At 35.1% G+C, this 24539-nt stretch overlaps 2 protein-coding genes across 3 annotated transcripts; one reads left to right on the forward strand and one right to left on the reverse strand.

Annotated features, from left to right (window-relative positions):
* Window positions 1-7526: 7526 nt before the first annotated feature.
* Window positions 7527-16485, forward strand: LOC120082903 (homeobox-leucine zipper protein REVOLUTA-like). 2 transcript variants are annotated; one of them, XM_039038307.1, is made up of 18 exons: window positions 7527-8860; window positions 9055-9220; window positions 9479-9567; window positions 9660-9750; window positions 9864-9959; window positions 10059-10172; window positions 10264-10347; window positions 10430-10585; window positions 10660-10734; window positions 10941-11047; window positions 11162-11345; window positions 12060-12248; window positions 12582-12662; window positions 12838-12972; window positions 13773-14107; window positions 15533-15638; window positions 15741-15893; window positions 16059-16485. In XM_039038307.1, the coding sequence occupies exons 1-18, from the start codon at window positions 8628-8630 to the stop codon at window positions 16206-16208; spliced, it is 2544 nt and encodes an 847-aa protein (XP_038894235.1). In that variant the 5' UTR covers window positions 7527-8627; the 3' UTR covers window positions 16209-16485. The 2 variants fall into 2 exon arrangements, with proteins under 2 accessions (XP_038894235.1, XP_038894236.1); XM_039038308.1 differs by lacking the exons at window positions 7527-8860; window positions 9055-9220 and having other exon boundaries at window positions 9485-9567; window positions 9677-9750.
* A 16-nt stretch (window positions 16486-16501) lies between these two features.
* LOC120082904 (CASP-like protein 5A2) lies at window positions 16502-19129 on the reverse strand. The gene is made up of 3 exons (XM_039038309.1): window positions 18608-19129; window positions 17643-17775; window positions 16502-16883 (listed from the first exon to the last, which is right to left on the reverse strand). Exons 1-3 carry the CDS (start codon window positions 18814-18816, stop codon window positions 16692-16694), a joined length of 534 nt encoding a protein of 177 aa, XP_038894237.1. The 5' UTR covers window positions 18817-19129; the 3' UTR covers window positions 16502-16691.
* Window positions 19130-24539: the final 5410 nt, after the last annotated feature.

Here is a 24539-nt window from a genome sequence, read left to right on the forward strand (position 1 = left end):
ATCTTCATCTCTCTATTCATCATTATGCATTCATCCTTCATTTCTTTCACCATGAGTCACTAAACCTCTAGGGGTGGGGAAAGGATTGAGTGAGTGAGTCAATCCATGTTGAAGAAGTCAACTAAGTTTATTTAATGTATGCTCAATGGCATCTTCACCTGAGAGAGCAGAAGTGAAGATGTTAATCCACCTCTCGAAAGAAGGTTGATAGAATACATTAACTAAAGTAAGAAGTATTTCTAGAGATGGAAACAACCTTGCATTTGGAAACGTTCGTCCCTGATCATCATAGAAATATGGTGATGTAGGCGATCACCGAGAGGTGTAAGCCAAGGGAAGATGGAACCTTAGTTACATCCTCAATAGGATTGACAAACTTGCGATAATCTTTTCCCCTAACCCGTTTTCACTCTGTGTTTCTATCCACAAGACTTGCCATCACATTCACTCACGCACACCTTGCATAATTAAGATTTATTTACCTGTTTGTTCATTTATCATCGCATTTTAATCTTTAGCACCTCACAATCTTAATTTGTTTACGGTCGCATATATCACTTCATTGTCACACTAGTATCGCAAATCCCCGTGTTCAACCTCGGATCATTCTGAGAAACTCACGATGGAATTATACTTGGCTTCATCGTGAGAAAACTTGTGACACACATAAACTATATGAACGCATCAATTGGCATTTTACAGTGAACTCTGTAACATCACATATATCATTCGGTAGCGTGATTAAGACATCGCATATCATTTTTGCAGTGGCATTCCAAATATAGAACATTAGACTAGTCAAGGGGAGAGCTATCTTTGAAAAGCCCTCTACAAACCTCCTGTAGTATCCTGCCAAACCAAGGAAACTATGTACCTTTGTTATTGAGGTAGGTCGTTCCCACTTAACTATAGCTTCTATCTTTTAGGGTTCAACATTAACACCTGCTCCTGACACTACGTGCCCCAAGAATACTACCTGGTCAAGCCAAAACTCGCATTTACTAAATTTGGCATATAGTTATTTTTCTTGTAGTGTCTGTAATACTATTCTCAGGTGCTCTGCATGTTTTTCCTTGTTATCTGAGTAAATTAGGATATCATCTATAAAGACAAAACGGATCTTAATATGGATGAAATATTTTATTCATCAGATCCATAAATACTGTTGGGGTATTAGTTAAACTAAATGGCATAATCAGAAATAATGCCCATACCTGGTTCTTAACCCTCAACTGATGATAACCTGATCTCAAATCGATCTTGGAGAACATTGATGCTTCTTTCAGCTGGTCAAACAGGTCATCAATATGAGGTAACGAATATTTATTTCATATCATCACTTTATTCAGCTACCTATAATCAATGCACAACCTAAATGTGCCATCTTTATTTTACATAAATAGGACTGGTGCTCCCTAAAAATGATAGGCTAGGCCTGATATAACCCTTATCAACTAATTCCTGCAATTAAGTTTTCAAATCCTTCAACTCAATTAGGGTCATCTTATAGGGTGCCTAAGAAATAGGCGTTGTCCCTGGAATTAAGTCTATGGTAAACTTCATCTCTCTATCAGGAGATAATCCTAATAACTCATTTGGAAATACATCAATAAACTTTTGCACAATTGGGACATCCTCTGGTCCTGTATTCTTCATCTGTGAAACTGTTACATGGGTCAAGTACGTTGTACAACCTTTACTCAACAGTTTTTTGGCCTTTACCGCCGTATATATGAGTAGGAAACATTTTTCTTTCTCCTACAAACACTACTTTCACTTTGTCTGGTAATCTGAATGTCATTTCCTTCTTATGACAATCAACAGATGCATGGTATTTATACAAGAAATTCATCCCTAGAATAGCATCAAACTCTAACAGTCCTAAGGGAATTAGATCAATCACCATTCTTTGTCCCTCTATTAAAATCACACAGTTTCTATAATAATCATTTACTATCAGTGCATCACCAACAAGGGTGGAAATAACTAACTCTTCAGGCATAGTTTCTAACACCCTATCAATATGCAATGCGAACATGCTGGAAATAATGGGTTGCCCCTGGATCAAGTAATACATGAGCGGGCTTATAATGAATAAATATCGTACCAGTAACAACATCTTGTGCATCTTCAGCCTCCTATTGGGTCATAGCATAGACCTTACCTTATTGACATGATCGTCTTGCTATGCTCTTCTATTTTGCACCACTGATGCCCTCATCCTTTATTGCACCTACTTTAGTTGACTCACAGTATGGGATACTACTCTCTGCTCAACCTATGCCTCTGAAACTAACTGTGGACACTCTTTCTGATAATGTCCGGGTTGTCCGCACTGATAGCAGACATTCTACCCCTTGTAACATTGTCTTGAATGGTGCTTACCACAGTTTGCACACTGAGATTTCCTAACTGAATTGGCGACAAACTCTACTGTACGTCCTAATCTAGATCATTCAGTTGTCTGACTTTATCTCTACTTATTCCTCTTCTACTGGCTTCCTACTATACTACCTTGAGAAGTCGCTTGCCCACTGAAATGAGACTTAAAATCTCTTCTGCTAGACACTCCTAAAGTAAATCTTTGTCTGTCTCCTCGGAAAACTTCTCTGTCTTGTCTATTCACTGTCAGGCTTTCCTCTACTCTCATCTCAGTCTCTACTAATTAGGAAAAATCCATCCAGTTAGTTGTAGCTGTCACAGGAGTCCAGATCTTCTTTCTCAATCAATCAAATCGTCTACATCTATCTTTCTCCTCAGCTATAATCGTGGGAGCATACTTGGATAGTTCTGTATACTTCTGTTCATACTCGACAACTGTCATATTACCTTGAATAAGTTTTAGAAAATCATTCCTTTTCGCCTCACAATAAGAAGTGGGATGGTATTTGTCTTCAAAGATCCTCTTAAACTCATCCCAGTTCATCATCACCTCTGGCATGTTTCTTCTGGAGTCTATCACTCTCCATCACTGCTCTACTCTTTTCTGTAGCAGAAATACCGTTAACTTGACTTATAGTCCTCAAGATATTCTGTTACCTGGAAACATTTCTTTATTTGAATTAACCATGCTTCCACATCTGTTGGGTCAGTCGTACCCTCAAATGCAGCGACACCTAGTGTCTTCATCCTCCCAATGCCATGCTTCTTCTTGGGATCTGTTTGTATAGATCCTACACTAGTTGCCAGCCTCTGGGCAATCCTGTCAAAGACTATATCCTCCATCTGAGGATCGACTTTAACCTAAGGGGTACTAGACTCTCCCTCAGATATCACTTCTTGTACTACTGGTTCTCTAATTGGATCTTGATCCCCTCGTGCCATGGGATCTCTGGTAGGGTCACGATCCCTTTTAGTCGCCTGTCGAGTCAGTCTTTCACCTTTTCGAGGCATGCTCCCTATGCTATATACTTTATTAGGTTCATTACATCATTTACATGCCCCTAATCTAATGCATGACTCTATTCCCAAAATCTTATACTCTGATAATAACTGTCACACCCCCTCCCAAATTGCCTTCTTAACTTAAGAAGGGATGTGAAGACAATAGTTGACAACTTCTTATGGTAACTACTGTTCAACATGTACTAATGAACCTGTATTCCTAGCATCTATTGACCTGATAGCAGCTAAAAATCTAATTACATACTCTCAACTATCACTTAACTATACAAGTGCTATCGTTCAGAAAATTCACATCCATTATACTATAGTTATCAAGATATCAAATATTTATAAGTACAACTTCCGACTCCAAAATCCTAACCCGAAACCCAAGACATGTACAAACTATTACATGATTAGCTAGTAAAACAAGTTTAGAGGTTTACAGACTATAATTACACACAGTTTATTATAGCCTACAGACTATAATAACCTACTTTGTGCCCCAAACGCCCCTTAAAATTTTCTCACATACAACCTTTACTTTTCCTTTTCAAGAAAAAAACATTCTCATTCAAACCCATTTGTCAAGGTCATATCATCCATTTTCTAATCATAGAGTCGAGGGTTATCTTCTCTATTTTATGAGCTATGTTTATGCTACACTCTTTCCCTTTTTTTTTTCTTGCTCACTCTTTTATATGCTCACTCTATGATATGCTTTGATTTTGAGTTTTTAATATATGTAGGCATTCGTAACTATGACGTTTTCATTAGTTAATCTACCTAGGGTAAAAGCATTAAATGACAATACACATTATGGTCTTAAGTCTATTAGCAAGTAAGTAGTTAAGATATAATTTTGTAGCACATATGTATTAGCTAATGAGTCATTGGCAATCATTCAATCTACTTGAATTTTCTATCTTCCGAATGACCACAATGGTTGTCACCTTAGGACTTGTTTGGTAGACAATCTGAAAATAGAAATTTGAAAATAATAGATTCAATAAAAACAGAGTTATATTTCATGTTTTCATATAAGTTTGGTAGCAGATTCAAAAATTATATTCCAATTTAAACAAATTTTCAAAATGTGATTGAAAATATATTTAGTTACTCATCAAATACTATGTTGAATATAAACTATTACTAATTAATTTTTGAACTTGTTTTATGTAATTTTTTTTTGTATAATCATTCTTTTGTAATATCATATAATATATACAATATATTACATAATTTAAATTTAACAAAATATAACTGAGTTTATATAACATGGAATAGTATAATTGTTATTGTTTTTATTATTTTTAATATAATTCTATATTTTAAAATTTTGAATTCAAAATCTAGATACACTGAAAATATAGAAATTTGTTTTTCATAATTTGCATGGTTAGGATTACAGAATTAGTTTTTTGAAATACAACCAAACATATATTCACTAAACTCAGCAAATCTGATAATATAAAACAGAATCTGAATTGTTTACCAAACCGACCCTTAATTTTTCAAGTAGCTCCTCGTCATTGAGGAACCTAATGCACATATTCCTGACTGGTTGGTCATTAATGTTATGGTTCCATAGGTGAAGGAAGTTTTCTGCGGAGTGAGGGTTCGTTTTGGGACAGCTCGTTATCCTGAGGTAAGTGGTTTACCGCCGATTTTGCCCTAAGATCTTGATAAGCCTACTAAGAAAATTCTTATGTCATGTATGAGTAAATTGTGATAAAATTTGATGTGGGTAATTGTGCTGAAGTTGACGTATGAGAATACTGTGGTAAATTGGATATATGAGTAGATTGGGATACTGTGATAAGGCTTGATGCATGAGTAGGCTGGGGATAATGTGTTGAGGTTGATGTATGAGTAAACTGTGATAAAGTTGATGTAGGGATAATGGTGTTAGAGTTTGATGTTGATTCATGGCCTTGATTGCATGCTTATGTCTGAGATTTTAATGACCGTTAGTTCCAAGATTCATGATTGTATGCTTATGTCCATATGAGATTTTTAGTGGCTGTTAGTGTTACCATTGGGCTATGCACATTGCATGCATGAGTCTTCGGGCCCATACCCTATACTTATGTACGGTGTCCCTTTTGGGATCACCACTTATGTTTATGTCTGTGACCTTTGTGTCACTACTTATGAAAGCGTGCATTTGGGTTCACCTCTTATGCCTATGTCTATGATGTCCTTGTGCATTTTGGTCCAATGAAAAGACTAACAGATCACTAAGTGGGCCAAATAGTGGGCTGCTTATTGAGTATACTTTTATACTTACCCTTTTCTTTCTCTATTTTTCAGGTAAGGGTAATGACAGACCGACGCATGACAAGAGAATCCGTGAATTGCCCATTTGGACAACTGACTGCTTCCACACTTAATATCATGTTTTTTTTAGTCGGTTTAGGAGTTAGGCGTTTTAAACTCTCATACAAAATTTATTAATTTTATTATTTGACTATTTAATTGTTTTACTTTTAAAGTTGGGTTTAGGGGTACTCCGAACGATAGATTTTTATTTTATTTTTGTTTTATTTATTATTATTTACTTATGTTTTCTTATCTTTGCTCATTTGAACACTATTAAATAAAATTTCGGCTATTTTATTTGATGGTTTAAAAGAAAATGTATGGTTAAGCCTATGTATGCATGAAGTAACGTCCTAGAAATAAATAGGAAAGTAGGGTCATTATAGTTGCATGATAAAACAGAGGTCATTTGAACGAGGTGCTTTGGTTGGATGCATTTGCTTTATAACCTTCGCCACATGTGCTGTAAAAGAGCGTCTCATTGTGCATTCATCTCATTGGTCACCTAAAGCTCAGAAGCTGGTAAGATTTTGTCTATTGCCTATGCACATTTAAAGTAGAAGAATTAAAATCAACACAAAACGAAAGACGCATTCAAGTGATGTATTTCATAAAAGATTGACCAAAAATTTTTAAAAAATGACATCAATGCAACTTTATATTATTTTGGCTCTAAAAAATTGGACTATTTTTACAATATATTGACAAATTTTGCCCACCATCAAGATCGGCTTAAGCTATAGGTAAGTTAGGCGATAAGGTCTCATTTTAGAATGACCTCATATTTTGCATATAATAATAATAATAATAATATTGATATCTATTTAATTTAATTTTTAATAAAATTAAATTTAAAATATAAAAAACATACTTTTCATAATTTTTTTTCTTATAATATTGAAAATACAAATTATTAGAAAAATTTATAATGAATGAGTTTATAGTCACTCAATTTTGATTAGTTGAAATTTCAAATTTTTTAACCTTTTATATTTTTATTTATAATTCATTTCAAATTTCCTTAAAATCTCAACCATTAATATAACTCCTTCAAAACTCTAATAGGTTGTGAGAGTTCAAGACTTTTCATATTTCATATTTTCTTTATTTTTTTCAAAACTAAAACTCTTTTAGTTCCACTCATAAATATATTATGTATGTTAAATTAGATTATTTTAAATTGAATTCTATCACTCTCTCTAAATCTCTCTCAACTCTCACATTTTATATTCTGTGTGACCTCACAAATACAAATTTGATTATCAATTGCTAGACTATAAATCATTTCTTCAACTCAATCCAACCGCTTTAACGTTCTAGGTTTTTTCGTTTAAATTCTTTCACCTATTCTGAAAAAAATTATTTCATATTATTGATTGTTCGATACCTTAACATCTAAGACTTATTTATATTTGCATACTTAGAATATCAATATGTTTACTAGAAAATATGAATCTAGATATGAAAACCTCAAGAAAATTAAATGGATTGACTATATAATCCCTTAAAAAGATATATTAATAAACTTAGATTATCAAAATTTAATATATAATTCTGCAGGGTTGTTTCTAATTATAAAAAAATGAACAAAAATATTTATAAAGTATAGTAAAATTTTTATAAGAAGTGTATCAGTGTCTATCAACTATCATTGATAGTTCTAAAATTTTGTTATATCTTATAAATATTTTTAACAGTTTTATCATTTAAAATAATTTTCTTAATTTTGGATCTCAAAAATCAACTAAAATAATTTTTGGGTAATATTTTCCCCAAGAGCTATGATATGATCTAGAGTCGCCCTGCCCACTACAGCACTTGAGAAATCTGGAAAATTGGTTGCTGTTACTGCAGAGGGTCAGAGATCAAAAACCAGAAAAGATCTTTGAATATGAAGAACAAAGAAAGAGAGAAACAATGAAAAAACCAATAGGAAAAAATAAAAAAAGAAAAGAAGAATATTATAGAAAAAGATTTTTGTCATTCTTCTGTCAAAGAATCGAAAGACAGATTGACGGAGGGGGCCTAAGAGCTACCTGTCTATCATGTCATTTCAAACAAACACCATCGACAGCGACGAAACTCAAGAAACAAGAAAATTGGAAAAGAAAGAATATAAAATAAAAGATTGAAATAAAAAGAAAGTTGAACCATTCTGTGACCTTTGAAGAACTGGATCATCTCTGCAACAAGACTAGACCCTTTTTTCTCTCTCTCTGTCTTTTTCTCTCTATATGTGTGTATATATATAATTGTGAAAGTTGCTTTACAATCAGCTGAGACGGTCTATTGCTGTTTTGTTCTTGAATGTTTGATGGGTCTGTTTGATTCTTCTGCAGAGTTGGTGGGGTTGTTCTTCAGTTGATTGTTTGGTGGAGATTTGTTTTTTCTTCTTTTTTGAATTTCTTGCTCTGTGAGTTGAAGTGGGTTTTTGGGGAAGTTTAAGTGGAAGAGTAGAAGTTGGAGTTTATACATATTTGGGAATACGAAGTGGGATTTTGGTGAATCTAAGTGGGAATATGAATTTGGGGGATTTGGGGATAAAGTGGGAGGCAAGAAGAAGGGATTATTGGGTTTCAAAAAGTAGCGAGGAATCTGAGTTTTAACTTTTGGAACTTTCTGCGAAATTTTGGAGCCCAAAAAAGGTTATGTGAAAACCATTGGAAGCTTGAAGAATCTATTGGCAAGCTTTCATTTCTTTCAAGGGGGAAAAAAGATTAACCCCAAGAGATTTTGTTGATCAAGGGAGCTTTTCCTGTGAATCTTCTGATTTACGTTCATCTGAACTTTGTCTCTTTTGAGACTTTTGATTTCACACCTGGCGGAGTTTACCAAGGAACTTTGTCTTCTTTAGTTTGAACGGAAACCCATTTTTTTTCTGTGTTGTGTTTTAGAGTTCTGGTTTTGGGGATTTGGGGAAAATGGCCATGGCTATGGCCCATCACAGGGAGAGTGGCGATGGGGGTATCAATGGCCACCTTGACAGCACCGGCAAATATGTCCGTTACACGACGGAGCAAGTGGAGGCTCTTGAGCGAGTCTATGCGGAATGTCCTAAACCAAGCTCTTTGCGCCGCCAGCAGCTGGTCCGTGATTGCCCCATTTTAGCCAACATCGATCCTAAGCAGATCAAAGTCTGGTTCCAGAACCGCAGGTATTTGGAACTTGATGGGGGTTCTTTTTCTTCTGCTTGTTCTTCTTTTGAAATCATTGATTGAGGGTATTGCCATTTGGCAGTACATTTTGCTTACTGTGGAATCTCCATTGTTGGTGTAGTTTGGTTGAGTTTGTATGCTTTTTTCTTGGGAGTAAGGATGTTTTTGATGGGGTTATGTTGGTTTTTTGTAGATGTAGAGAGAAACAACGAAAAGAGGCTTCCCGTTTACAGTCACTAAACAGTAAATTGACGGCCATGAACAAGCTATTGATGGAGGAAAATGATAGATTGCAGAAGCAAGTGTCTCAGCTTGTCTGTGAGAATGGGTATATGCGTCAACATTTGCAAACTGCTAATGTATGCCTTTCTCCTCCTATTTCTTCTTTTTGTTCTTCTGCGATCATTTTATCTTAATTATGCATTCTCTCTTCTAAATTTTGGGTGCTTCTGCCTCACTTTTATGCTTTGTTGATCTTTGTCTTAATTCACTTCGAAAAATGGTTGTCCAGTGGTGAAGTTTTATAAGAATTATCGATTGAAATGATCAGTATTTGTGTGGATCGTTGTCTTTTTGGGACTAGTTTGTCACTGGATAGCATTTCAATTGTTTTGTAGGCACCAGCAGCAACAACTACTGATGCAGCTTGTGACTCAGTGGCTACTACCCCTCAGCATTCACTTAGAGATGCTAGTAGCCCTGCTGGGTAATTTCAGAGACATCTTATATGCTATTTCTTGCATTGTTTAAGAAGCTGTAATGTTGATTACCTTGTCTAATCTATAACAATTATGGCAGACTCTTGTCTATTGCAGAGGAGATTTTGGCAGCCTTCCTTTCAAAGGCTACAGGAACTGCTGTCGATTGGGTCCAGATGCCTGGGATGAAGGTTCTAATTTCATTCATTCCTTTCCCTTCACTTTCGTATGTTGTTCATAAGCCAGATTTCCTTTGCCTAATAGCATTTCTAATCCGGGTTTGTTGTGGGAATATTTCTCCCAGCCTGGTCCGGATTCGGTGGGAATCTTTGCCATTTCACAAAGTTGCAGTGGAGTGGCTGCTCGAGCTTGTGGTCTTGTCGGTTTAGAGCCCATGAAGGCAAGCATGCTCAAACTACTGATTTAGCAATGTGTGTTATGGTAGTAAATAGTGTGTGTAGTTGAATTTATTTGTTCACCATTATAAGTTCTTCTGCAGATTGCAGAGATCTTAAAAGATCGCCCATCTTGGTTTCGTGATTGCCGGAGCCTTGAAGTCTTTACAACATTTCCCACTGGTGATGGTGGAACAATCGAACTTGTTTATACACAGGTGAACTCTATTTGGACATGTATTACAGTTGTGCTGTTAGATAACAATGACATATTTCTAGAGGGAATCAATGACGAACAAATTACTTTAGGTTTACGCTCCTACTACATTAGCGCCTGCACGAGATTTTTGGACTCTAAGATATACCAGAACTTTAGAAAATAGCAATCTTGTGGTAAAAATTCCTCCTATTCTGCATCATTATCCTATTTTCTGAATAATTGTGTGTGCTTAGCGTACTTATGTTTTTCTTTGAGGTTTGTGAGAGATCGCTGTCTGGGTCTGGCACAGGACCAAATGCAGCTTCTGCTTCTCAATTTGTGAGAGCTGAAATGCTTCCCAGTGGCTATTTGATTCGTCCATGTGAGGGTGGAGGTTCGATCATCCACATTGTAGACCACCTAAATCTTGAGGTCCGATTTTTCAACATTCACTTTGTTAATATTATTTCAGAAAGGAGTCTCTAAATGATTGTTCAATTCAATAGCCTTGGGGTGTTCCAGAGGTAGTACGACCACTTTATGAATCATCAAAGGCCGTTGCCCAGAAAATGACTATAGCAGTGAGTAAATCTAGATTTTCTATATTGTTTGAAAATAGTACCTAATGCTCAAAGATATGTTGCAGTCCAAGATTGTTGAAACGAGTTTTTGTTATTTGATATATGAATCCTTCATACTAAGGAAAAGTTTAAGAATGGTTGGTCCCTTTGAACACTTTGATTGATCGAATTTTCATCATCTCCTTTTTATTACTTCAAATATTTAGGCTCTTCGCTACATTAGGCAAATTGCTCAAGAGACAAGTGGTGAAGTAGTATACAGTTTAGGCAGGCAACCGGCTGTTCTGCGAACTTTTAGCCAAAGATTGAGCAGGTAGATATATAATTTTTTACTTGATGAAGGTTTCTTATTGATCTCGTCCCCTTGCTTTTTAACATGGTTTGAACAAGAACACTTTGAAGGTCTCTTTCCGTTGTTACCTTGTAGAGGATTTAATGATGCTGTCAATGGATTCAATGATGATGGGTGGTCTTTGATCAATTGTGATGGAGCTGAAGATGTGACCCTTGCCATAAATTCAAGCAAGAATCTAAATACCTCATATGATCCAGTCAACTCTCTTGCATTCCATGGGGGAATCCTTTGTGCAAAGGCTTCCATGCTTCTCCAAGTATGTTAAAAGTTGTTTAGAATTTTTCATTCTTCTCCATGGTTGTGCTTTGAACTGTCATTCGATTTACTGCTATTAGCAGCTTTAGCAAGACAATGAGCGAGTCTCTATTTATTTGATTTCGTTTCTTGATATTTTTCCTGATTTAGAAGTTTCCTTATCAATATATAAACTCTTGTCTCTAAACTCAGCTTGTTTTTGAGTGTTTAGTGAGCATAAATATCTGCATCATCTGATGACCTTTATTTTAGATATTACTGTTTTACTCCTTTAGTTTGTTCTTCTACTTGATTTTTGTTTAGCCTTCTTGATTTAGTTAAGATTCTCAGAACACTCTTGTTGTTACTAAATGTGAATAATGTGAAGAGAGAATGAGAGAGACAATAAGCTAATGCCAAAGAAAATGTACCATGTAAAAAAATAAAGGGTTGAGATTTGGTGATATGATGATTTGAGATATTTAACCCCTAACTGAGGTAGGCACCAAATTGCAACTTTTAAGACTTTAGGGTTTGAAGTAAAAATATTACCTTTTTTAAATTATAGGCATCTTTACTCAGTCCTGGATGTTTTCCAGATGGCTATGAAATTGAAGATTATTTGCCTTTCTGGACATTTTATATGTTTATGGTGTGAAACTGAAACAGATGAAACTTCAGTGGACATCTTAGGTTTTTAGTTAATGAGTTTTGTTGATAATGGTCTTCCTTTCAGAATGTTCCTCCAATTGCTCTAATTCGCTTCTTGAGAGAGCATCGCTCTGAGTGGGCTGATTTCAATGTTGATGCCTACTCTGCTACATCGTTAAAAACTGGCTCGTACGCATCCCCAGGCATGAGACCGATGAGGTTTACAGGGAGTCAAATCATCATGCCACTCGGTCATACAATTGAACAAGAAGAGGTAAGTAATGAAATTGCATTTGCACCATTTACTTTCAGAAGGGCATATATAAAACCCATCCACGATGTGGCTCAAGTTGTAAAACTCTGTTGATTTTATCCTCCCAATCCCACTTGTATTTATAAAATAAAAGTATTTATGTGTACAAATTAATCCATTTAATCTGAATATATTGTGATACTGTAGTGTATCATCTTTTTCTGAATGCATGATTGTGGCATATCACATGACCAGTTTTTAACAGAAATTTTGCCATTTGTTTTTGGTTATCATCCGCCAAGATTTATGCTGGGAATGACATCTGTTAACTCAATATTATTTTTGTTCATCCAGTTGCTTGAAGTTGTAAGACTTGAAAGCCACCCTCTTGCTCAAGAAGATGCTTTTATGTCCCGGGACATTCATCTCTTGCAGGTACTGTCTTCTCCGTTGCGCTGATATCATCTGTAGTTTGTTTAATACCCTGGACTTTGCCCTCAATCAGGAGGGCCATCAAATGATCAAATGCATTATTTGTGAAGAAAAATTCTGATGTGTTTGCTGTGTTTGGATGAATTTAATAGCTCTCTTGATTTCTCATGTCGAGCAGGTGTGTACTGGAATCGATGAGCATGCTGTTGGGGCATGTTCTGAACTTGTGTTTGCTCCGATCGATGAGATGTTTCCTGATGATGCTGTGCTGCTAGCTTCTGGTTTCAGGATCATCCCATTACATTCTAAAACAGTTGAGTTAAATTGTGCTTCTTTTAATCTAATCTCATGCACTGTCCTATCACCTATGTTGATTTCTACAAATCTTTCGGTCAAAATTTTAAATATTGTAAAGCATATTAAAAAAAAAGGATCTTTCATAGGCCTCTTGGAGAGTTCTGTAGATCCAAAATATATTGGAAAGGGTTAAAGAAAACATTTGAAACTCACTTGATTTCTCTCTCTTAGAACTGCCCTTTTGAACTTTGATTTCCTTCACCGAGAACTGTATTACGGGGACATTTGTTTGATAACCATCTTTTTTTTTTTTTTTAATTTTTGAAAATTATAAACACCATTTTCAAGAGTGCTTTCAACAATCAAGCCAAGTATTGAAAACTAAAAAAAAAAAATCGTTTTTAAGAAAGTTTTTGTTTTTGAAAGTTGACCAATAATTTGAAATGTTTACTTGAGGAACATGGAATCCATGGTAAAGAAAAAGTGAGAAAACAAGCACAATTTTCAAAACTAAAAACCAAATAATTATCGAACGAGACTGAAGCTTTTGTACTTGTATATCAAAAACATTGTTAATTATCTCGATTCAACTTTCACATGAGTGAAATATCACAAACACTAAAGTCGATTGATGACAGTTTCAACTTCAAATGTTGTCGGGTTAAGACAGTAAGAGATCACTCCAGAAAACTGACAGAAAAGTATTGCGATATATTATTCTCTCATAAAATTGTTAAAACTATTGACAAAATCTTTTTTCACTGAAATCTGATAACTTTGACCAACATGCTTTTTGTTTGGTTTATAATCATTCAGAGTGACCCAAAAGATACATGGAACTCAAATAGGACTCTGGATCTCACTTCCAGTCTTGAAGTTGGCTCATCTGCTTCTCAAGATGCTGCTGCTGCTGCATCAACTTCTAACTTCAGATCGGTTTTGACCATCGCTTTTCAGTTCCCGTTGGGTAGCAACCTGCAGGATAATGTTGCAGCGATGGCTAGACAGTATGTTCGGAGCGTTGTTTCAGCCGTGCAGAGGGTTGCAGTCGCCATATCTCCCTCTGGATTAAGCTCACCATCAGAGCCAAAGCTATCATCTGCTTGTCCAGAAGCTCTTACATTGGCTCGATGGATCTGCCATGGCTACAGGTTACTTCTCTTTCCTTTATTTTCTATATTTCACGTTTTGTATGTTTAAAAATCGCTTCATACATTTTGGTTTCAAATTTTCAAATATCTTTTTTTCAAATCTCTCAACTTACTAAAAGGTGGATAAAAGAAAAAGTATGTCTTTGTTGAAATTAATACGTTTTTATACTTGAATATGCCTGGTACACGTGAAGCCCAAATAGAGATGTTCATTTTCCTCGTCAGGACGGGGCCAATGGGGATTTTTTGTGCCCCTGCCCTATTTGCTTCTTTTTTAATTTTATTATGATAATTATTGTTATGTTATTATTTTTAGTATATAAATAATCTAAATTTCAAGTTATATTATTTTATGGTCAAGATAAAAGATGTGTTTGGATTGAACATTTACATTTAGATTATATATAGATGAATAATATAATAGGTAATTTTTTTGTTATACTAGAAAATTTGAGTAATTTCTCTATAAATTCAAATTCTCAAGGTAGAATTAATGAAAAATTATAGTAAAAAATTTAGGTCCCATCTGCTAATCATTTTATTTTTTTGTTTTTATTTTTGAAAATTAAGTCTATGGAGACTATGTCTACCTCCCATTTTTTTTTTTTGTTATTTATTTTCCACCAATAGTTTAAAAAACCAAGCCAAATTTTGGGAACTTAGAAAAGTTATTTTTGTTTTTGGAATTTGGCTAAAAATTCAACCATTATATTTCAAAAAGATGTAAATCATTGTAAGAAATATGGATAAAATAAGCTTAATTTTAATAACAAAAATAAAAAATCAATAGTTACCAAATGAGGCCTTAACTATTTAATTAAAATTTTTCAAAAACTCCTTGCTAGAAACTCGATCCCACAAATTCTCATTCCATACCCTGATCCTTGTGAAATTAAATAAGAAATTTTGCAAAGATGGAGAGTGAAATAGAGAGCGGAAACAAGTAATCATCTACCAATAATCTATTAAAAGAATATTAGAACAGACTGAAATAACTTTTTATTCATAAATCAAGGACTATGACGAAAAAGAGAGGTATAAACATATTACATTTATGATTTTTCTTGGTTGATTATATATGTGTGTATATGTTTACATATAAACTGGATGTTTAAATGAATGATAAACTATCTGAAAAAAAGGTTCTTAGATGTTGATTTGTTATTATGCTATATATCTATTAAAAGTAAGGGTTATTTTTTATTTTTGCCTCCCATAAAAAGCACACTCCTGTTCAATAAAATAGAGTTTATTTATGAGGCATACTTATAATCCAAGAAAAACAACCAAATCAGAAATCAATCCATTAAAAATAAAAAATCCTTCTACCATTTAAGAAATGACCCAGAAAATTATCCTTACAATTCAAGATAATAAGCCACAAAAATAAAAAGTTGACTCTCTCTTTCTCTCTCTGTCTCACAGATGCCATACTGGAACAGAGTTGGTGCCTTCAGACAGTGTGGATGGTGACTCAGTGTTGAAACATCTATGGAATCATCAGGATGCAATTCTATGCTGTTCTCTCAAGGTAAAAAATAAAAATTTTAAATTAAAAAAGAAAAAGCCCCTCAAGTGAACAAAAATGAACTTAATTACTATGTTGTAATTTATGTTATTGGTTGGTTTGCAGTCACTGCCCCCAGTGTTCATGTTTGCAAACCAAGCAGGCCTTGATATGTTGGAGACAACCTTGGTTGCCTTACAAGACATCACTTTGGATAAAATTTTTGGCGATTCGGCCCGCAAGGCTTTCTCTGCCGTTTTTTCCAGCTTAATGAATCAGGTTACCTTCTATGTTCTCCCTTTTAGTTCATTGTCGTGCTCACTTGTAATCGATGATCCAGTTCATACTGCATAAAGGAAACTTATGATGATTTTCTATTTCAAGATCAATTAGAAATGTAACATGCAAACAAACTAAATTGAATCTTACTCGTTTCTTCATCAGGGCTTTGCTTACATTCCTGCTGGAATTTGCATGTCTACAATGGGACGACATGCTTCCTTTGAACAAGCCATTGCATGGAAAGTTCTTGCAGAAGATGAGTCTACTGTGCACTGTCTAGCCTTCTCATTCGTCAATTGGTCGTTCCTGTGATTCTTTTCCCTGTACACTTGTTGAAATTTATGTAAACAGTCCAAGAAAACAGGAAGGGTTTCTACAATTTTGTAACATCTTATCTATATATCAGCCTCGGGTTTGAATTATAGGGATGTATCTCTGGCAGGGGAAGTTTTCGGACGATGTCAAATTCTTTTGTTGAATGATAAGAATGGAAAATGTTGCATTACGCAAAACGAAACCTGAAGTTAATTTACAATATGTTAACAATTTATTTGTATCTGATGGATTGCCATCAGGTTGTTTGCAATAATGATCAAGCGATGAACTGACTTCCAAATCGAAACACCCATATTTATAACCTCAACTGCAAATTCTACACATTGGCATTGCAAGATTCAATTTTAGGACATTTACAACAAAACATCATATATCATAAAACAGGAAGAAACAGCAACAAGGAAGCAGAGGGTGTAACGAGTACGGTGAATTAATATCTTTCAAGTTTCATAGTGAAATTCATCGGGATGCAAGAGACCAGAAGTTCATGAAGAATGAAGGCAACGCAGTAAACCAACTAATAAATGCCATGGCCGTTGCAGTTTCAAACTGTACACAGTGATTCTTGCTGCAGCTACTTAGATCGTTGTCTATAAGAACTGTGATGCCTGCAGAAGCACAAGCCGCAGCAAACGTGAGAGTAGATGTGATCTGAAGGAAAAAACATTCAGGTGTCAGCTGCTAGGCTAGTAAAATTTCAGAGTCAAGTCAGGAAAAGGGAAAAGTACATTCTCAATAATTGGTCAGAAGTAAATGGTAGCAGAAATTGTGTGAGTTCTAAAGAGATCTCTATGTATTCAAAAGAGTTATCATATAAGAATGATTGCAATGCAGTCATGAATTTTTTATACAACAGCTACAGAGAGTGATATCCGTACATTGCTCATGTAAGAAACAACAATGGAAAGTCCAATTCATTTTTATGGTTGAACTAATGAGAAAAATATAGCAAAACATTAATTACCCTGATCCAATGTAATTTCAACTACTTTAAATTGTCAATGCAGAGTTGAGTCTGATTAATTTTAACCTGATACAAGTATATAATATGACAGAATTGAATTCAATGGGAACCGGAACAATACTAAATGTGTATTTCATTATAGCAAACCAAGTTGTATTATGTATATTTTAAAAAGAAAAATAAAATAACAAGCATCGATTTTCTCTAGCAATACCAAGCAGTTCACTGATTGGTCAAAACCCCAAGAGAATACCATCATGCTTAAAGTTAGCATTTTTTTAAAATAAGAAACAACAGCAACTTCATTATTGAAACACATTATTCCAGTTGAAGAAAAATGGCCTCGAGACATCTAGTAATGCAGCAAAGTAATCAGATTCCTGAATATTCAAGAACACAAGAGTGAATCTATGGATTCCAAAATCAAAATTTTGCTATAAACATACCCCGTCACCAACAGTGAATAAGCTGACTATCCTGCAATTCTGTAAGGATCTTCTCACTAGTAGAGCATATATATCAATGAATGCTAACAAGAGGCTCCACATACTCTGCAAACCAGCTGCTGCAACAAGATAGCTGAAAAAGCAGAAGATTGATTTGTTTAAGAAACATCACACATAAAGACTGTAGAAAATCAACCAGCAAATCTAAATTTTCATAGCTTCACTGAGCATAAGATGTAAATCCATGTGCTAAGAACTCAAAGATGAAGTAAACGATAAAAAGATGAACCTTAAATTTGATGCTGATGAATCTATGACTGACAATATAAGAAATAACTATTGTCAGTCAGTAAAGCATAATAACAATCTGAGCAAGTTATCGACATTCTTTGTATGTCTAGGAACTCATAATTCCTTTGTTCTTTCTTACAACTTCCAAAAAATAGGACCATGAAATGCTCCAACTAGACAACATTTTACTACTTAACCGAGGCTCACGGTTTCTGATGGTTAGTGAAGAAATAAAAAGTTCATGAGCCAGTGGGGCAACTGATTAATGAACCCATCAACTATGTCATCAAGCACTTCTATACTAAAGCTTCCACTTGAGTTGCCATTAACAACCAATCGATACATTTTATACAACGCTTGTTTATTAGCTACAAAATTCGGCCTTAACTTAATTCAAAAGTCTATCATAATTACATGCACAAGTAGCAAATCCAATTAGAACAAAGGAAGCCAATCTATTTCACTGCAAATTTAAATCTCTTTCATAAAGCAAGTTGAATTACTTTAAGAAAAGATCAAATCCAGCCAATCCTAGATCCAAAAGCTACTAATAGAACAAATCGCCCTATCCTTCCACAGAAATGGAAGCAAAATCGGGTAACAAAATACACAATAAAGTTGTAAGAATCAGAAGTCCAGAGAGAGAGGTTCAATTGAAGCAAATTGAGATTTACCAAAAGGCAGAAACAGAAGGGAAATCGCTAGTAGTAGCCATGACAACCAGCGCCGCCGCCGCAAAGAAGAACTGAAAGAATCGCAAAGCGAGTCCTCCCCGGGTGCCGGGCATTCCTTCCGTGTCCTTCATCCTGACCATGGGCGCATTCGCGCCATCGGTTGTGGGGGGATCTTCAACCGGGTGAACCGACGCATGGCTCACATTCATTTCTCCACGATTCGATGCCTCAGTTCATCATCTCTTCCCCAATCGCATGGTCGGCTTCTGCTCCGCCACGGCCGGAATCGGGGATACCGTCACTCTCTTAACCTCTCCTTCCCTTATCGGATAATGAAGAGGATTCTTAAGCTGATCGAGAATCTCAAGGAGCCATATACGGAAATCAAATCTATGTGTGTTCTCTTTGGGAATCTGACGTGAGAGAAGAATTGAGATCCTATCCTTCAATGTTTTACGACCAACAAGAAGAACGTACGGCGCGGCGATGGCCGATCAATAAGGGGCTGCTTTGGGAATTGACTGCGAAATATTTTCTAATTTCATTAAATAAAAAAAAACCTATGTATAGTAAGTATTGATAGTTGCAATTACACCTTGGATAAAAGTTGGAATTGAAGTTAAACTTTCAAACTTATACAATTGTTATGATTCCTACAATTCATGTAAGTTTGATGGTTAAATTTTTAATATATGTATAAGTTTGAGAGTTAGGTTTTTGGGTTTGAGGTACAATTGCAACTAATAGAGGCAGTTCTTACGATGTGCCCAAAAGAAAAATGTGTATCTCGGGTTGCATAAGGCAGCTCATCTAAGTATCTAATCATATGTTGCCACGTGACAAATTTTTTTAATTGATATTTTTTAAACATATTTTTTTTTCTTTGTAATTAAAGGGGATATATGGAGATAAGTGTAGTCGGATTGCACTCAAGTATTACTTTTTAAAATATATACATAATTTTCTTTTCTCTTTTTTAAGTTAAATTATAAAAAGTATATATGTAATTTATGGGTTTAGTTTCATCTATATCTCAAAAAGTTTTATTTTAACTCTCGAAGTTTAAAATATTTTTCAAAATAACGATAGAAGGTTTTTGCTGTTAGATTCCTGAACAAAAAAAAAAAGTTCATATATTTTTATGTGTTGATTACGTGGACAAATTTAAACATATATCAGAAATAAACTTGAAAATTAGGGTCAATGAAAAATATTATAAACGAAAAAAAGGATTGAAGGTGTGAAATGGAAAAGAGGAAGGTGATAATATACATAATTCATTGTTTTCAAAATGAAGAGTATAGATTAACTTAGTTGAACCCATGGTTCACACATTAGTAAACTCAAATTTGCAATAAAATACGTTATTTTACTTACAAAGAATGTGTTTGGGGAAAAATCTATCCTAATATTATAATAACCATCTTTGGCTAAAGTAAATATTATTTTGTATTCTTCTACCATCAACACTATTTCAAAACCCCTATTTGCTACATTTTTTTGTACTATTTTACATTCATCATTTTTTTTTTTTAAATTTTTTGTTATAGTGTTTACTATTTTCTCTTCAAACTAAAATAGTTTATACATCAAACACGACTACTACAAAATCTATATTATTTGACACTTGTAGTTTTTAATTACTTGACATTTCTTTGGAAAAAACGTCAAGTAATGATCTTTTAGAAAAGAAAATATCAAGTAAAAGGGTTAAAAAAGCGGAGATTAACGGAATGTTTCGGATACTTTTACGCGAACCATTACTTGACACGTTTTTCGTGTCAAGTATATGAAACTCTTACTTGACATATTTTTCGTGTTAAGTAAAATATAAAAAATAATATTTTTTTAATCTTTATTTTTTGTTTCCCTCCCTTCCCATTTTCATTTCCCTCTCAACTTTGGTTTCCCTCCTACCAAAATTTTCAAATAAAATATAAAAAATAATTAACTTATTATTTCCCCTTCATCGTTTTCTCTCTCGCAAACCCCTCACCCCCTAAAACCCTCTCTTCGCAGCAGCCATTCCCTCTCCTTCTCCTTGCCGACTCTCCCTCTCCCCATCATCGACAACCGTACAACAACCTCCGTTCGTCAGCCCTGCAGATCTGCTGTCCTCAGATCCATTCCCCCCCCCCCCCCCGTTAGTCCTTTACTGGATTTTCGCCAGACGCCTAGCCTAGCCTCATGGCAGATGCCCAGCCTCGTGTGGAGATCTGCGCCAGACGCCCATCCGTTTAGATCCATGCTCTGATTTGTTATGAAATCGGCAAGACTCTGCAGTAAGTTTTCTTTAGTGTTTGTGATAAGCTTGAACGATTTACAAATTTTTTATGAAGTCTGCATCCACTTTCTTTGATTTTTGTATTAGAGTTTGAGGGATTCTACTCTATTTCATTTTCAGTCTATTAGAATTTTATCAAGTATGCAATCTAATTTCTATTAGTAAGTTTTTCTTTACTGTCGTTTGTACTAAGTTTGTAGTTTATTTGAAATTTATCAAGTATGCTATCTGATTTGATTTCCTTCGAATTTGGCAAGGATTTGTAGTCAGTTTTCTTTAATTCTATTTCATTTCATTGTATCATGCTTTTTCTTAGTTTTCTTATGCATGTGGGCTGTAGTGTTGGATCAACCAATAGTGTAACCAGTTTTCTCAGTTTTCTTATGCGTTTTGTAACCAGGGATGAATCCAGGGTAGATGAGACTGATACTAGTAAATACCTATCTTCTTGCTGAGCTCTCCAAGGTTTTCCGATGGACCTTCCAAGGAGGTAAGTTGAAAAATGATTTTAATTTTCTAAAGAACTTGTTGGCTATTTCTTCTGTTAGAAGTATATTGTCTTTTGATCTTTTTCTTACCAACATAGTGTGCTTAATAGTTAGCCTCGTATATGCAGAGCATGTACATTTGTTTATTTCCTTAAATTTATTTTCTTCAATGTTATCTTGTCTCTTTGGTTCCAGATGACAATTCATGTTTAGAATCTGATGGCCTGCTATTCCCTTTCAGCTCAAGGAAGATATCTCAGTCCATGGTAGCGATGAAGAGGTTGATGATCCTCAAGATCTTGGAATTGATGAAGAAGATTTTAGTGAAGATGGTGACATGAAGAGGTATCATGTGGTTCTATGTACAAAAATTGTTAGTTAAATATGTTTCAAAGCATGGTATCCACACTTTTTTTTTTTTACTTCTCCTAGGGGACTCTTGCTACACGAGTATCCAATATAACTTGTTCACACAGTATTATGCACTTACATTGTTTTGTGCAAGTTTGAATGAATATTGATGTTGCTTAGTAATCTATCTCATGTTTGATATGGTAGTTAAGCTTTAGAAGAATTCATGTATGGAATTTAAAATTGAAAAACAAAGCATGGTGTCCACACTTATTTTTTTGACTTCTCCTAGGGGACTCTTGCTACACGAGTATCCAATATAACTTGTTCACACAGTATCATGTACTTACCTTGTTTTACGCAAGTTTGAATGCATATTGATGTTGCTTAGTAATCTATCTCATGCTTGATATGGTAGTTAAGCTTTAGAATAATTCCTGTATGGAATTTGAATTTGATTGGGGTTTGTGCCCTAAAGTCTCGTGTCCTGTAGTTTGTAAACAATTCTGTACGAATGTTTATGATGTATAATATATATGATATTTACTTTATGTAACTTAAGCATGTATGTAGTGACATGTAAGTGAATCATGTCTTAAGTGACAACTAAAATGGTCTGTAGTATATGGATATAGGAAGGAAACCTTATCCTTGTAACACTACGCATACAACCCGCTTTGTGGAAAAGTTACAAGTGTTATGACTTGTCACAGATGGTCTGATCCTGATCATTCGTGTAGAGGACATGCGAGCAGGGGCGTCCTATACAAAGAGTTTGTATAAGATCTGACCACGAAATGTTAAAGTCTCGTCATATAACTCCGTTTCATGATAGAGACCTCACATCACTAGGATGACCATAGGTAACATGACCTCAATCCTGAGTGAGTTGGGAACTCCTACCATTGAGGACGGTCTTTTGATTTGCATGGGGTGCGAGTGGCCAGAGCTCCGACTCGCTCTTTCCTTGAGTAGACAACACAAAGAAGGTAGTTGTTCCATCATGAGGGAATGTCCCAGACTCTCCCAAGTCGTAAGCGAGAACATGCCCAATCTATCATAGTCGAGGGGAGTGGAGCTCACTCGACTTGTCATGCAGTAATCATGATCGACATATAGCCTGCAGTTGATGCCGTCTTGTCTTGGTTACGAGCTTCCTTATAGCATTGCCACTGTACACAGTTCCACAATAGGCAAACCTACCACTTTGGGGATTCTTCTGATTTGGGAGTTGAGAACTCAACTTCATAAGATGAAGTTCACTCCTTCCCCGAAGCAAGGGTAAGATAGATTACTCTCTTAAGGGCTGATCTTGAGGCTTGAACGATGTGGCGTCACACACCTTCTCATGACTGAAAGGTGTTCACACATAGTAGGACTATGTTGTATTGTTCATTAGAGGGATCAATAGTACTTAAGAAGTAAGATGTAACTATAGGGGAAAAACAGTAAATTGGCCCAGTTGTACTTAGGAGTGTCTGTGAAGGGTCATCGTACTGATAATTGGTTATATTCAATGGACATAGAAATATATTTATGGTAAGAAGAGTTCAACTGTCGATCTTTAGTGAAATGCTTGGCAGTTAATGGATGGTGGATATTGTGGATAAAGAGTTTAGTCAGTTATTCATGTACCGTTGGAGCTTCGAGCCGTAGGTCCATAAGGTCCCCTTGGTAGCTTGGATAAAAGTTGAGAATCAGTTTTTGGGTCAATTTGAAATGTTCAAATTGACGAGAGGGAGTTCGATTATATATAATATCATAATTTCATGTATGAGATACATTAATTTGGAGAAAAATGGATATAAATATGATTTATATCTAGTGAAGGAAAAATACTAAGGTTAATATATGATATTAATCCATAGGTTATGAATATAATGTGATTATATTAATTGTCTATTAATTAGACGGTTAAAGTATAATTGTTCGGCATCTCTTCTGGTTTCATAACGGATGAATAAGATGAAGAATCGATTTGAGATGCTTAAATAGCTCACGGTGTGTTAAGCATTGGATGTGCAAACATAACGTTGAAGTGTGTCATCGCTTAGTAAAAATCAGAGCTTATACGATAGTGCTGAACGATCACTTACCTATACGATAGTGTTGAGCGATTGCTTAATGCTTACACTCACGCACGCTATTTACTAAACGATCGCTTACCTTTTACTAAGTGATCGTTCAGCACACGAGCTTTTCTAAACAATCGTATAGACGATCGCTTAGCTTTTCCTACACGATCGCTTAGACGATCGCTTACCTTTTTCCACATGATCGTATACTTCACCTAAACGATCAAGCATTTTATCTATATGATAGACGAGCCTTTCTCCCACTTGCTTGATCATTGTATATGATCTCTTTACCTCCTCCCCTCTACCAAATCCGAACAAAGCCCACCCTTTGGATTCTTACTCCGAGAATACTGAGGGCTCTGAGTAGTAGTGTCATCCCCGTTTCCTTCTGTTCGTGTGGCGATTGTTCGAGGTAGACGATTGGGATTTGCTGAAAGATAGCTTGCCGTTCAGCGAAAGCAAGATTAGCTATGAAGAAAAAGTCTTCAACTGGTATAATCTCTCGGTCTCTTGTTTATTGTTCCTTTAAACATGCCAATAATTTAGCGTTGTGAATGCATATTTGTATGTTTGAATGTATATGTGGAAATTCTGTCACAATAAATTGGAAAGATCCGATTTCGCTTATAGCTACTCTTGAATAAGAGTTCATTCAATTGGTATCAGAGCCCTCGGTTTATGATATTCCAATTCATTGCTGTAAAATAATTGCATTTACATTCTCGGTGGGT

Source organism: Benincasa hispida, chromosome 8 (genome assembly GCF_009727055.1).
Source record: "Benincasa hispida cultivar B227 chromosome 8, ASM972705v1, whole genome shotgun sequence".
Lineage (NCBI taxonomy): Eukaryota > Viridiplantae > Streptophyta > Magnoliopsida > Cucurbitales > Cucurbitaceae > Benincasa > Benincasa hispida.

Coding starts and splice junctions, on each gene's coding strand:
- LOC120082904 (XM_039038309.1), bottom strand. CDS start 18,816: ATGAATGTGAGCCATGCGTCGGTTCACCCGGTTGAAGATCCCCCCACA. Junction 17,776..18,607: donor CCTTCTGTTTCTGCCTTTTG/GTAAATCTCAAT, acceptor CTGCTTTTTCAG/CTATCTTGTTGCAGCAGCTG. Junction 16,884..17,642: donor TATTCACTGTTGGTGACGGG/GTATGTTTATAG, acceptor TTTTTCCTTCAG/ATCACATCTACTCTCACGTT.
- LOC120082903 (XM_039038307.1), top strand. CDS start 8,628: ATGGCCATGGCTATGGCCCATCACAGGGAGAGTGGCGATGGGGGTATC. Junction 10,348..10,429: donor TAGAAAATAGCAATCTTGTG/GTAAAAATTCCT, acceptor TTTTTCTTTGAG/GTTTGTGAGAGATCGCTGTC. Junction 11,346..12,059: donor AGGCTTCCATGCTTCTCCAA/GTATGTTAAAAG, acceptor TCTTCCTTTCAG/AATGTTCCTCCAATTGCTCT.